This window comes from Sturnus vulgaris, chromosome 2 (assembly GCF_052056855.1).
Source record: "Sturnus vulgaris isolate bStuVul1 chromosome 2, bStuVul1.hap1, whole genome shotgun sequence".
NCBI classification, from domain to species: domain Eukaryota; kingdom Metazoa; phylum Chordata; class Aves; order Passeriformes; family Sturnidae; genus Sturnus; species Sturnus vulgaris.
Genome location: NC_142244.1, coordinates 41,632,031 through 41,645,076, shown reverse-complemented (window position 1 = coordinate 41,645,076; position 13,046 = coordinate 41,632,031). Strand labels below are relative to the sequence as shown.

The window sequence follows — 13,046 nt, the reverse complement described above, 5'->3', positions numbered from 1 at the left end:
AGGAATGCTGCCCCAGATCTTCCACCCACTGGAGATCTGCTAACCATGAACCTCCCAGGCTATTTATAAGCAAGAGCTGTCATGTTGGTGGACACTCTTTGGGAAAACACACAGGATGGACACAGTTAAGAGGAATCCCCATGGGTTTCATTGACTGCTGACACTTGGCACAGTGCCTGCACCCAAATAGAGGGGCTCTTTCTTCATTCCTGCATACTTGCTCAACACAGGTGGAACAAGTGGAGTGCCAGCATCCAGAAATGTTCCACCTGCTCTATCCTGCTCACAGGTTTGTCCATGCTGATCTGTAGATGGGATGTCCCAGCAGCTAAAGCCAGGCCCTCTTTATGTCTATAATGCAATTACTGAAGGGCTAAACATGACACAAGGATTTTGCAATGCAGGGTTTTCCAGCCAGAGATTGCTCAAGCAGCATACCCCAAAAGGGGTATGAATTCCTCTTCTGTCACCCTGAATCCATCCATGCCACAGGTGAAGGGAAATACAGACTTGTTCACAGCAAAAGCATAGCTTGGTCTAAACAAACCTCCCTAACACCTGGCACCAACAACTGGTAGAGTGACCTCCTTAGCCCTGTTGCAATCTAGGCTAATGCTTACAACTCCCTGGGCTTTCCATGAAAATTAATGAGATTATAATCCCCACTAGTCTCTGGCAGCAGCATGAAGACTGCATTCCTCAGGAGCTCATGACTTGGCAAGACCCACACAGCAGAGACTTCTTGTTGAATGTGCTATTTTGGCAGTAGGAAGGAGTTTGTGTCACCTCCAACCACACCAGCATGGATAGAGAGGGTTAGGGAGTGCTCCCATGGTCTCTCTTTGGCAGCAGACCTCATCTGCTCTCCCACGTCTTGCCAAATGTTGCAGAGTCCTGTGTCACAACGTGGCTTTGGAGCAGCCCTGTAGGCCCCAGAGTTCACATTCACACACCTCTGGGTGTGTGGGTGAAGCAATGCTCACATGCCCACCACCTTCGAAAACAATTTTGCAGGAGATATGCAACAAGACAGTTCTCTTATTCATAAGTTTATAGGGAGATTCTCAAGCCAATTCTGACTTTTCTATTTTGCATGTAGATTCATAAAGAAAAACAAAAAGAAACCACCAATGCATTTAAAACACAAAGTATAAAACGTTGTAATTCAAATTAACTTGGGTTGCCAGTGAATCATGGATCCATAAGGGAGGAGTGACTACAATCAGAGACATGTTAACACTAAGGTCCAACACCTCACACGCACACAGACTCCAAAAAACCCCAGAACTGGATGGCAATGGAGAGGTACAAATCCATCCTCCTGCTGCGTGGTAGGATCAACTGTACATAAAACCTGGCACGTATCTGTATAAGCTGTTTACAAAATCACCCAGGGGTAGCAATTACACGATCTATCCCTGCAAACTACTTCACAGCTTATTTTCCTTTACTGCCAGAAAACCTTTACCCTAATACCTAATCTGGCTTTCTCTTATGCAATTTAAGCAAATTACTTCTTGTTCCGTTTCCAAACTGTGATCTACTAGAGCAAGAAGCATTTCATTAAACAATTCACTTCCTCACTAGATCAGCAAACTTGTCTGAAAACACTGCCCTTGTTCTGGGGATTAAGAAAATAAAGATGAAGAAGAGCTAAGGCTAAAAGGGGATCATCCAAACAAATAAATCTGAGTAAAGATGAGTAGATCTTGAAAAATATCCATGCTAGAAATGTAACTCTGGTTTGAACAATTGATTTCTATAGAGATTTGAATGAAAGACTAAGAGATGGAGAATCCACTATCACTCTAAGTAAATTGTTTCAGTGCTAATTACTCTTAACTCTTTATTTTCAGCCTGATTTGCTCAGCTTCAGCCTCCAAACGCTGCATCTCATTATTTCCTCTTACGTTAAACAGCAATGATTAATCTCTCTGACAGCAATCTCTTCTTCCTCCATCCCTGGATGGATGAAGGCAGAGCAGTGGATATTGTCTGCTTCAACTTCAGCAAGACTTTTGACACTGTCTCTCACAACACCCTCATGGGTAAACACGGGAACTGTGGGTGAGTGGGCAGTGAGAAGGATTGAGAATTGGCTGAACAGCACATCCCAGAGGGTGGCACATGGTCTGGTTGGAGGCTTGTCACTAGTGGTGTTCCCCAAGGTTCAATATTGGGCCTAGCATTGTTAAACCTATTAACCAATTACTTGGGTGAAGGGGCAGATGGCTCCTCAGCATGCTCCCTGCAGACACAAAACTGGGAGGAGTTGGTGATACCCCATGGGGATGTGCAGCCCTCCAGAAGGACCTCAACAGGCTGGAGAGACGGGCAGAGAGGAACCGTCTGAAATTCAACAGGGGCAAATGCAGAGCCCTGCTCCTGGGGAGAAATAATCCCATACTCCAGGACAGGGTGGGGGCTGACCTGCTGGAAAGCAGCTCTGCAGAGAAGGACCTGGGGGTTCTTTACTCTGTGGGTGACTGAGCACTGGAACAGACTGACCAGAGAGGTTGTGAAGTCTCCCTCACTGTAGATAATAAAGAACCATCTGGACACAATCCTGTGCCATGTGCTGTAGGACAGCCCTGCTTGAGCAGGGAGGTTGGACCAGATGACCCACTGTGGTCCCTTCTAATCTTACCTATTCTGTGATTCATGTTCTTGTGCACAGATCGAAGCTCAGACAAGTTTTCACTTTAATTCTTCCCAGCAAAGTACAGCTTCTGGATCCCAAATAAATTGTACAGCTGCTTTTTGAGCCCTCTCCAGTTATTCAGTTTTCTATTCAAAGCATGGAACAGACACATGATTCCAGCAGCAGTCTGCTAAATGACATGTGGTGATAATACCACCTACACATTTTGAATTAGATCCTTCTACTAGCAGGCACTCAGGATAATGCAGATTTACATAGAACAGTATCTTATGTTAATTCAACTTAGTAGCTACTGCTTATTTCTCAAGGCTTGATTTAAAATGCTGTTAATTACATGCTGGTGGTAGAAGAAATCTGGGCGGATTTACAGAGCAGTGCATGAGCTAGAGCTCTGCTAACAATAATAACAGTCATTTTGATTTGACTGAATTTGTGTTTTCCTCAACATATTCCGAATTATAGTAAAAATCCCTGGTTTAAAAGGAAGGTTTAATACTACTACTTATCTTCTGCCTGTGTCTAATTAAGATCCAGAGACACTGGAGACTGTTGAAAAGGTGTTCTGATTCAGCTATGAAACAGGACAAAAGGGGAAGTGAGTGCTGGAGCTTGGGCACATGCTGGCAGCCTCAAGTTAACTGCACTTCACCCCAGCTGCGTGACACTGCCTTGAACAATTAAAACACAGCAGCTGGGCTAAAATTCATTTGAACTGCCCCTAGAATGAAAAAGTAAGTTAAAAGATACTAGATCAGCATGGGTTTGTCAGACTGAGGACTCTGATATACTCTGGCAAATACCATGGTATCACTTTCATATATGTCACCTCTGACATCTACCATGCCCCAGGCAAGAATTTACCACCTTCATAACACCTGCCATGCCCAGGGCAGGTTAGGAGTTCCCTAGAGGGGAACATCTAACCTCCCCTCAGCTCTACCAGTCCACAATCCAGGATCCAGCAGAAATACATTTCTGTTGGATGACTAGACTAAAACCCGATTACTGAAAAGCTCTTAGACCCCTAAGGCTGCAAATATATTTATTACAATACAGCAGGCACAAGGTAGGTTCTTGAACCACCTGCCTGGCAATCACTGTATATGCTTCTGCTTTCACTAGTCTCTACTCAGCAAGTCAATGTTACCTACCAGTACCACACTGACAGTTTAGACACAAGCTAAACACTATTTCTTCCCATCCCTTGCATGATGCCATGAGTGTAGAAGCAGGCATTGCCACCTATAACATTCTTTTATTCAGCCCTTTGTAATGAAATGCAAATGGAAAACCTCAGGTTGCCTCTCAGCCAAAGAGTGTCAAGTGAATTATGTACAGATTAAAGATATGCTGGCTCCTGCAGCTAGCCCAAAAGGGACTGCCCCAAATACACCCACATAGTGAGCAGGCTTTAGTCTAACTAACAAAGGAGTAGTTAAACTTAATGTGATCTTCTTGCTGCTAAGTGCAGCTGAGGAAATGGAGCTTTTAAAATGTTTCTAAACATGGAGTTAGAATGGGCCAATGGTCAGGTACAAACCAGAATGCCTTCATTACCCACTTTAAATCTTCCAGACTCTAAGTAACCATTGGTTAGCCTAACAGGGAGTCTGCCATTGTCATTTTATTGTCACTAAAAAACATTCAAAAATCACAGAGGTCAATTCTCCATCTCTCCAAGATAATGAATTAACTTAAATTAATTGCAAGTATTTGGGAAAAGCTTTCTCTGCTTCCCACAAGACCCCTTGCATCCCCTGCTCCCCTGGCCAGCTCTGGGAGGGGCGCAAATGTGGTGGAAAATGAGGCTCTGAAGGGGAACAGAGCTGCCCAAGATCATGTCAACAGTCTGTGCCAGAGCCTGAACCTCTACCAAATCTGCTAGAGCAGAGGTTCACCAACAGCCTTCCTGTCGCCAATGACCTGGCCACTTAGGTAGTAAAGACCACACTCCTTTTACTTCCCATAAAACATTCTTCCTCTGTTGGTTCTAGGGACAGAGATTTTAGGGGTCTAAAAGATCAAAAAGGTCTGTTTTGACAGTTTTGTCCAATCTGCTAGAATGAATAGGCTTTCAAATAGTTACTAGATCCACAACTCCTGATTTGAAGGTCCTTCAGGAATACAATCAATTGAGACTTCCTTCAGCAGTAATGGAGAACTGATAATGTCACTCCTAGTTATAGTTAAAATTGAGCATTACTTCCACTTTGAATTTATCTAGTTTCAGCTTCCAACTACTAGGTATTGTCCTGTCTGTCAGTTTAAAGAGCCCCATGTGCCTGGGATTTCTATTCCTATCTGAATATCTATTTTCACTATCAGGCTTATATGATTACTGCTTAAAGACCTCCTGAGAGTTTCACAGTATGATAGGTTCTCTTTGGCTCTCAAATAAAACCTGTAGCTCTAAATCCTGGTCACTCCATCTGCTTCCAGCCAGAGCAGCCAGATATTTTAAGATGTGAATTCACCAAACCCTGCACTGCTGTGTTGCTGTGCATCTCAAAAGTATCCTGGTATTCCTTGGTGAGAAATGGGAGGCGCTAACACCACACGGCTCTATCACAGTCCCAGGCTAGTGAGTAGTCAGTTTTTTATTCAGTTTTTCTGTTAAATCCTACCATTACCTCAGCTACCAGCTAGTTGAATTTGATCTTGTTCCTGGTTACATGTTAAAGACTTTGCTCTAGACACATCTATTTGCTTGCTTGTTTGGCTCAGTATTGTGTAACTACACATTTTGTCTATAAAAGGAAAAGTGCAAGGAAAACAGGAAGACCTAGCACCCTGTGGGTAGAAGAGAATCAGGACTCGGATGGAGAAAGGTCTAACCATTAGCCATATCTATCCTTAGAGCACAGAAATAATGTCCATGCCTCACCTCCTCTTCCAGCTTGATAACCTTGGCTTGTGCATTGCTTAAGGCCTGGTCAAGGATTTCGATGTGCCTCCGCTGGTCCTCATTGGCTGAACGCACAGCTGCCAGCTCCATCTCCAACTTTTCCTTCTCCTTCAAGTGCTCTTTGTCTGAAAGAAAGACAAGAACAAGAGCCACTCCATGAGGACAGCTCACAGGCCAGGCCATACACTAGAGGTCACCTCCCAACAGAAACAAAAATCATGAAAAGCAGCAGCAAGTAGGGCCTTTACAACACAGCAGGCAAGGAGCTTCTACTGCCAGGGCTGAGCCCCTCAGTGCCCAGCCTTACACCAGCAGCAGAGACAAGTGGCAGCTTGGGCTGCATCTGCACTAGCAGAGCTTGTGGCCCCCAGCACTGCCTCACAGCTTTCCATTCGGCCGAACTGCTAGCACATCACTCAGCAGAATTTCGGCTTGCACCAACAGCCCATTTTTTATACAACACCCTACATCAAGAGCTGCTTATAGCTGCCAGCTTCAATGTTGCTGCCTTCTGTAATAGCCCAAGAAACCTCAGCCCCATGGATGTGGGCTGTGCTATGCCTCATGCTTTTTATTTGCAAGGATGGCAATCATGACATACAGAAAATGTGAATAAGCCAAATAGTAAACACAAATCTGTGCTGGACAGCCTGAAAATAGAAAGAGGGGAAAACGGTAATGAAGAATATGATAGGAGGCCTCTGTACACACTTTCTCTGACCATGCAGAGAAAAGGGAGGCTATGGGAGCCATTTCAGGCCTATGGGGACCCTGGGTGACCTTCCTTAAGTTCTGCAGGACTTAAGGATCCAGTGACTAGTGCTCCCCTTCTGTTAAGCATCACAACCAAGACTAAAGCACATAGATAACCTCTGTGCTGAAAAATCATCCCTTTTTTGGGTAAGATTTAAAACAACATTAAAAAAATAAACAACTGGCTAAATTCAGTCAGCTCTGCTCGCATCTTTGTCTTCAGCAACAAATTGCAGGCCCACCATTGACTTTTCTGGCAAGCTGCCTGGGGAAATGCTTGGCTCCATCTGCTTCTGCCCTGACAGTGCTGAGAAGCCTTTTCTGGGAACACAAGTGTCACAGGCCAATCACTTGATCCCTGATGTTAGAACACAAACAGTTAATGACTGGAGTGAGCGGGAGATCGAGGTTTCTTTCAGTGACGCCTGAAATTTCAAAATCTGGCCTTTCTGAATGACAACAAAAATAGGTACTTGGAAATCCTCCAGTAAGCAAAATTTCCTCGAAAAATTTATTTGGCATCATTTAAATGTTGTTTTGGTTTTTGATTTTTAAAACATAGCATTACATAATTTATTATTTTTTAACTGAAGTGAAAAGTTGCTTCAAAAACACTGAAACATGAGAAATCTGCCCCAAATATCCAGCCCATGCCACCCAAATGTGACCACTCAAGCTGGAAGACCGGCCATCCACCTTCCCCCAAGCAAGATCAGAAAACTTCATATGGCCAAAGCCATTCCATTCCCCACCTGAACTACCCCAAGCAGGGCAGGTGGGATGAGAACAGGTTTAATTCATGCACCATCAGCAGGTGCCTGCAGTAAGGTGAGATGTACACAAGCTGAGCCATGTGCAACAAGGCAAAAGTGGACGAGGTGAGTCCAAACCCACCCAGCTATCTTCTCATTTATCCTAAAAGGAGGAACTCAGCACCTCATAAAAACTCCTGGAAGCAATACCATCATGCTGGTTACTGCAAAGCCCACAAGCAAAGCCCAGTGTGGACACTGCACCACTGCCTGCCTCCACGAGACATCTTGGTACAATGGTGGCCTTCTTCTTCCCTTTTTGGCAAGGGATTTTATATTAGACATGCAGACCTCTTCCTTCAATGCAAAAATATTTACTTCAATCAGATTAGCCAGAAGGAACAGCAATATCTACTGTAGAAAAGTGTAAATCTGGGCAAATTATCAGGGAGCTAATGTCATTAGAGGGTAAGGAAGCTGGAAGACGAATGCTATTTCAGACCTGCACTCCATCACCTCATGCTGGGACCACACGTGCTCTGCTCTGGACTTGAAACCTGTGTTTCATGTTACACATGAGGATAACACATAGCAAAACAGGACTTGGGATCTTAATTTTCAACTTCCATGCATGGAACTTGGAAGTCCTCAGCCTACCCTGTTGTATTGTGCTTTCTATCCTGCCAAAAGAGGATCAATTACACAAACATACAAAATAATCAGCACTAGAGAGCTGGCAAGGAAAATTTCCTGAACAGCTCTTAACACTTCTCCATGTCAGCTTCATCCTGTAAAATCCTGCAGGTACATTTTATAAGTAATTGACTTGCATTAATTTTAGTGAAGAATGACTTCGTTGAACATACCTTAAATTCTCTTAAAGTGCAAACAAGGTATCCTTAGAGTCTAAAAACACTGTTTTACTGCACTACCTTTGCATATACCTTTTTAACTAAAGGACTCGAATTAATAACTATTTCTATGTTCTGCTGGGTCACTGCCATAGCCCATTACAGAACAGTTCCCAAAAGGCTTCACTGTTGCAGCTCACAGTTGTAATCTCACAGCTTTCTATACACTGCCTCTGACTATTGTACCTCCACACTCTGTGGATATTACACCTGTACTCTGGCTGGGTAGAAGAAAGGGGATAAAGCAAGGGGGCTGCTTCAGTGCTTCTCAAACAGGCCTTCTGACTTGCCAGGCTGGACAAGTGCATCAAAAGTAGACAAGTCTTGAATCTGCTTCGAAATGAAAACTTTAGACAAAAAAATACGGGCATGAGATGACACAGATGTGTCTGAGATGTGACTCCCACATTAGCACACATTACATCCGAGTATCAAATTATTTGACCAATTTAATGATCATCTCAATATATCCCAAGCTGATTTTTGCCTTGCTCTGATGCTGCAGAGTGGCAACATGGACATATTTAAAGACAGTCCTTCCTACTACAAAATGACTACTGTTGGCAGAAGAAAATGTATCAAATTACGGGAGTCAGAGACTAATTTGGCTGCAGGAGATTTCCTGCAAACAAGAGTAGTTCCCATACCACATCCCTTGCAGCACTTCCAATAATTTCTCTTATGCGGGTTTTCATTTCCCAATGGTGGCTCTTCACTCACAGCTGTTAATTCCACAGATGCTTTCCAGCAACCATGCCTTTCCTCAGTGAAACCTGAGGGATTTCTTTAGCCTCTTGTCAGTCTTGCAGCTCCTGACTTGGCAAGTGTGTGGAGGAGCTCTGCCACCCACCACCCCTGGTCACAGGTGTACACCATGGCAGCTGCTGCCAGTCACCTTTGGACCAGCTGATATACCAGGATGGGGCACAAGAGTCACCTCTTCTGCTCACCTAGATCGAGCTGTGTCCCAGCCAACTCCAGTGGCCCAAGCTTCCTAAACAGCCATGGCTGAGACAGGGGATCAAGCGCAGGATAGGCCCCCATGCTCTGACAGTGTCCCCAGACTGACAGTCAGAAGGAATCTGAAGTGAGGACAGGACCTTGTTGCCTGCTCTGAAGACCTTTCAGCAGCTGGTATCCACCCCATAATAATAAGCAAAATAAATGAATCAGTATTTACACCAAGCAGCCAAACAGGAGAAGGTTTCTCACAGCTTTACTAAAGTCTCTGCACATGAAATAGGGCCAGGTTGCCAGGCCCAGACATTGATGTTTCCCTCCAGAGGAGCAGCAGAGCTACTGTCCATCTGCCCAAGCCTCACTCAGTCCTCTGCAGCTGTGCTTTGATGCTGACAAAGCTTAGCCAAGGGAGGCCTGGAGCAGCAATGCAGATTATTTCCTGATTATTTCCGGTCTGGAAATGGGAACATTTCTTTGCCTGGGATATCTGGGACAGAGATATAGGCACAAGTTCACGACACATGAACTGAGCACTCTAACGAACTGTAAGGCTCTATCAACACACTGCTAAAACTGTCCACACATCCCCACTAAATAATGCAGAGCCACATGGATGGGCACAGGCCTCAATCTGTGTCAGACACCTGCAAAAACAGTGCTCCCACAGTTCAGAAAACCACACAAAATTCTCACACTCCACCAAAACATATTTTTCCCAAGATATGACATTGTAAGCTTCCTCTCAGCCCTATGCCCCTGAAACCATCCTCAATCTTCCTGCCTCTTCCTTTCCACAGCATTTCTTAGCCTCCTCCTGTCTCTTCTCCTGCCTGTACAGGCCCATATGCCTTCATCAGTCACTGCTTCATGACTTTCCTTAAAAAAGCCCTTTTTCCCTGACAAAACATCACATAATTATCTTGAAACGAATATGGTGTGAGTATTTTCCAGCCCCCAATAGAACAGTAGCATTTCTCCTAGGCACAAATACCTAGCACTCAATACTTAGAGGCATGTGGCCTGGCTTTGTCTATTATTGCAAAGAATAAGATTTTTTTGTCACCTGTAGTCTCAATCTCAGTGCATGACTGCTCTGTATTGTTGCACTGCTAATGGAAAGCTCTGTGAGCAACTGAGCAATGATCCTTGAACATCCTGCCTTGCCAGATTTCTTTTCCAGGGAGTTTTTCCCATTATTTGAGTCTTACCATAGAAAAATTGGTATTCAGTATTACCAACCTCAAGAATCTTATCTTTCTTTCTTCAGCTCATCACCAGAGTAGCTTAAAAATGACAGAATTTAGGAAACTGGTGATGTTGGAGTCTTCTTATATAACTTGGGTCATGTTTCCCAGCTGTCCTCCACAAACATAGGGACTAGAAATCCGCTTTTGCTTTCCTAATGAAAATTAAGATTTGCATTTACTAACCTGAATTTACTTAAATACCTGCTACTCTTAGGAAAAAAACAAAATATCACTTTCACAACAAACTTTTTTCTCTTCTTCTAAAAATTACTATTTCAATCTCAGTGCATATAAAGCAGCTAAAACCCAGTTTCCTTCTCAATTTTCTGCCTGTGCACCCCCTTAAAAGACATGAGGAAGATACAAACTGTGCTTGCAAAAACCCCCAGGTCAGAAGTGAGGCACAACCAAACCCCAGTCATAGACTGACCCTGTCAGAAGCACATAAAAATCCGTGTATAAATGCAGTCAGCAACAGAGGACTTCCAAGCAGAACCTTTTATGGACTCTGAGAGGGGTGTTTCAGGCAGACACCCTGATATCCAGGTCAGTACTGTGCATGTCCCAGCAGCCCAAAGAACATGACTGAAGAGGACCTGCTTTACATGTGCCCATTTTTCTATTCTTGGAAGCACTCTGCATTGCATTAGTAACATTTAGCTCTCTGGCCTAGCCAGGAGACACTCCAAGCATCCAGACCTTCTTATGTGATAGGATCCGAAAAGCTATATTTGTTTGTAAGCTGTGAATTGATTGCAGCAATATGCTGAGTGCACAGCACAAAGTTTCACTGCTAGATACTTATCAGTAGAAGCACAGAGCATGTTTATGTACTGGAAAAGAACTCAAATTGAGTACCTCTTGGGGATTTAACTCCTCCTTGTAGCTAATAGCATATAGCAACACTGCCAGGCTGTCTCTACATGAAGAGAGCAGACTCCAGTCTGCAATTTCCACTGAGCAGCCTATCCCATCTGAACTCTTCCCGAGGATGACAAGATTTATGCAGCAATGCCATTTCCTTAAGACATCATCCCGTTGGATTTGCAGCAGTATCTACACACCTTTAAGCTATTTGCTAATATGGCAAAGCTAACACGTCATGGAAAAGATCACTGGATTATTTTCTGTTTTGTGTACACATGTACCAAACAATCAGCCGTGCTGGCATCACTGCTGCTGGGGGGAGCCAGGAGAAGGCTCTCCAACATTTGGAGCAGCTGCTGGACATTACAGGGCTGGTGGTGAGGCATGTTGAATAGTGCCAAACTCTGCAGTGCTAATGGAGGTGGATGGTTCTCCACTGCAGTTGCAGCTTATCTCCCATGGAAGTTCTTGGTGCAATAAAAATACAAGGATGAGCTGTACACAGCAATAAGCTTCACTGGGATTTAAGCTCACAAGATATTGCACAGCTTCCAGGTGGCAAAGCCCCTCTGGAAAGCATGCTGAAGATGCTTAGGATACAAAAGAAGCCACACACTGCCAGATAGCATCCAGCTGCTCAGGTTGGATGGTCACACATTCATCAGTGTATGGCAAGGAAATCAGCAGCACTCTGGCCAGTCAGCATGGGAGCCTACAATGTACGGGGAATGGATGCTTCCATAGCAATAGAAGCTGTAAAATCTTTGTCACTTCAGTCCTTTGGTTGAGCTCTGCTCTTTCTGCTGTTAGTCAAACCATGGCACTGACAACTAGTCAGCAAAGCTCACTGTGGGCTTTTCCCAGCCAAGAGAAAAGAATCTGGCTTCTCTAAAAAGCATGCATCCCTAGAGATTATCTCTGCAAGCAACACTTCACAATTTCAGATAAATATTTGTCAAAAATAAGCTAAGTTGTGTTACCATTAACTCCCAATGCTTGGTTCTGGTGCTCAGATAGAAATAACCCTACCCTAAACAATCCAGTCTGCAGCTTAAACAAGAATATGTGATGAATTAGCTGAGTAAAAGCAAGGCACAAGCAGGACAACAATTAAAACCAAAGTATTCACCTCCACTCCACCACGTGTATGTGTGTGCACATATATATGCATATATATATTTATATATATCTGCATCTGCCAAACAGATAAGCACAGTACTCACTTTGAGTGGCATAAAGGCCCTCTGTTGCCTTATCCTCGTGCCCATCGAAGTCTCTGCTGGCCAGCTGCCTATTGGCTGTCTCCAGTCGTTCTGCAAAAAACAGGAAATACTTCAAGCATAAATATATGTATATAAAATTGTAGGCAAACCAAGAAAATAAGACGCTTGCCAGCAGAGCAGTATAAATAGACTCTCTGAAGGAGGATATTAAAATGGAGGCTGACACATACATAAAAGATGAGGCCTTTGACCTCTTCCATGAAGCTGTGTTATTCAGATTCGCAGAAACTGGGAGGAAAGCCTCTGCCATTCACAGCTGACATGCCCAGGCAATCCTCTCTCACACTACTCAAAATGCACAAGGCATCTGCAATCTGAAGTACCCAGCTTTGCAAGAGGATGGCTTCTTTCCTGCAGTGAAGAGTTGCCCTTGGTGCAGCAAGACATCCTGGGGAAAGGCAGCCCCCAGCCCAGTGACACCACTCCTTGGGGATGCCCTGGCAAAGAAGGCATTTTCTGTAGCCAAGGACAGTTTCCCTGGGAAGGTACTGCCTTCAGAAACTTCCCCCCTCCAAAAAGACCACAACCCATCTTGCACCATTGCAAAAATCATAAGTCAGCTTGCAGAAGGCATCTCACTGTATGAACAGTGAGTACCAAAGTACCCCCCATCAGGAACCTGGATGGGCAACAGTTATCCAACATATCCTCCATTTCCTTTCTCAAAAGGACACCCTTGATTTTAAGTTTCTTAAAAAGAGATACC

General features: G+C 44.1%; 1 protein-coding gene across 1 annotated transcript in view; it reads right to left on the bottom strand.

Moving 5' to 3' along the window:
• AMOTL1 (angiomotin like 1) overlaps positions 1 to 13,046 on the bottom strand; it is a 43,835-nt gene that overhangs the window by 12,230 nt on the left and 18,559 nt on the right. The window contains exons 5-6 of the mRNA XM_014877554.2: positions 12,281 to 12,370; positions 5,547 to 5,692 (exon numbers count right to left, since the gene is read on the bottom strand). Of these exons, the coding sequence (XP_014733040.2) occupies positions 5,547 to 5,692; positions 12,281 to 12,370 (236 nt within the window). The remainder of the gene's footprint in view (positions 1 to 5,546; positions 5,693 to 12,280; positions 12,371 to 13,046) is intronic.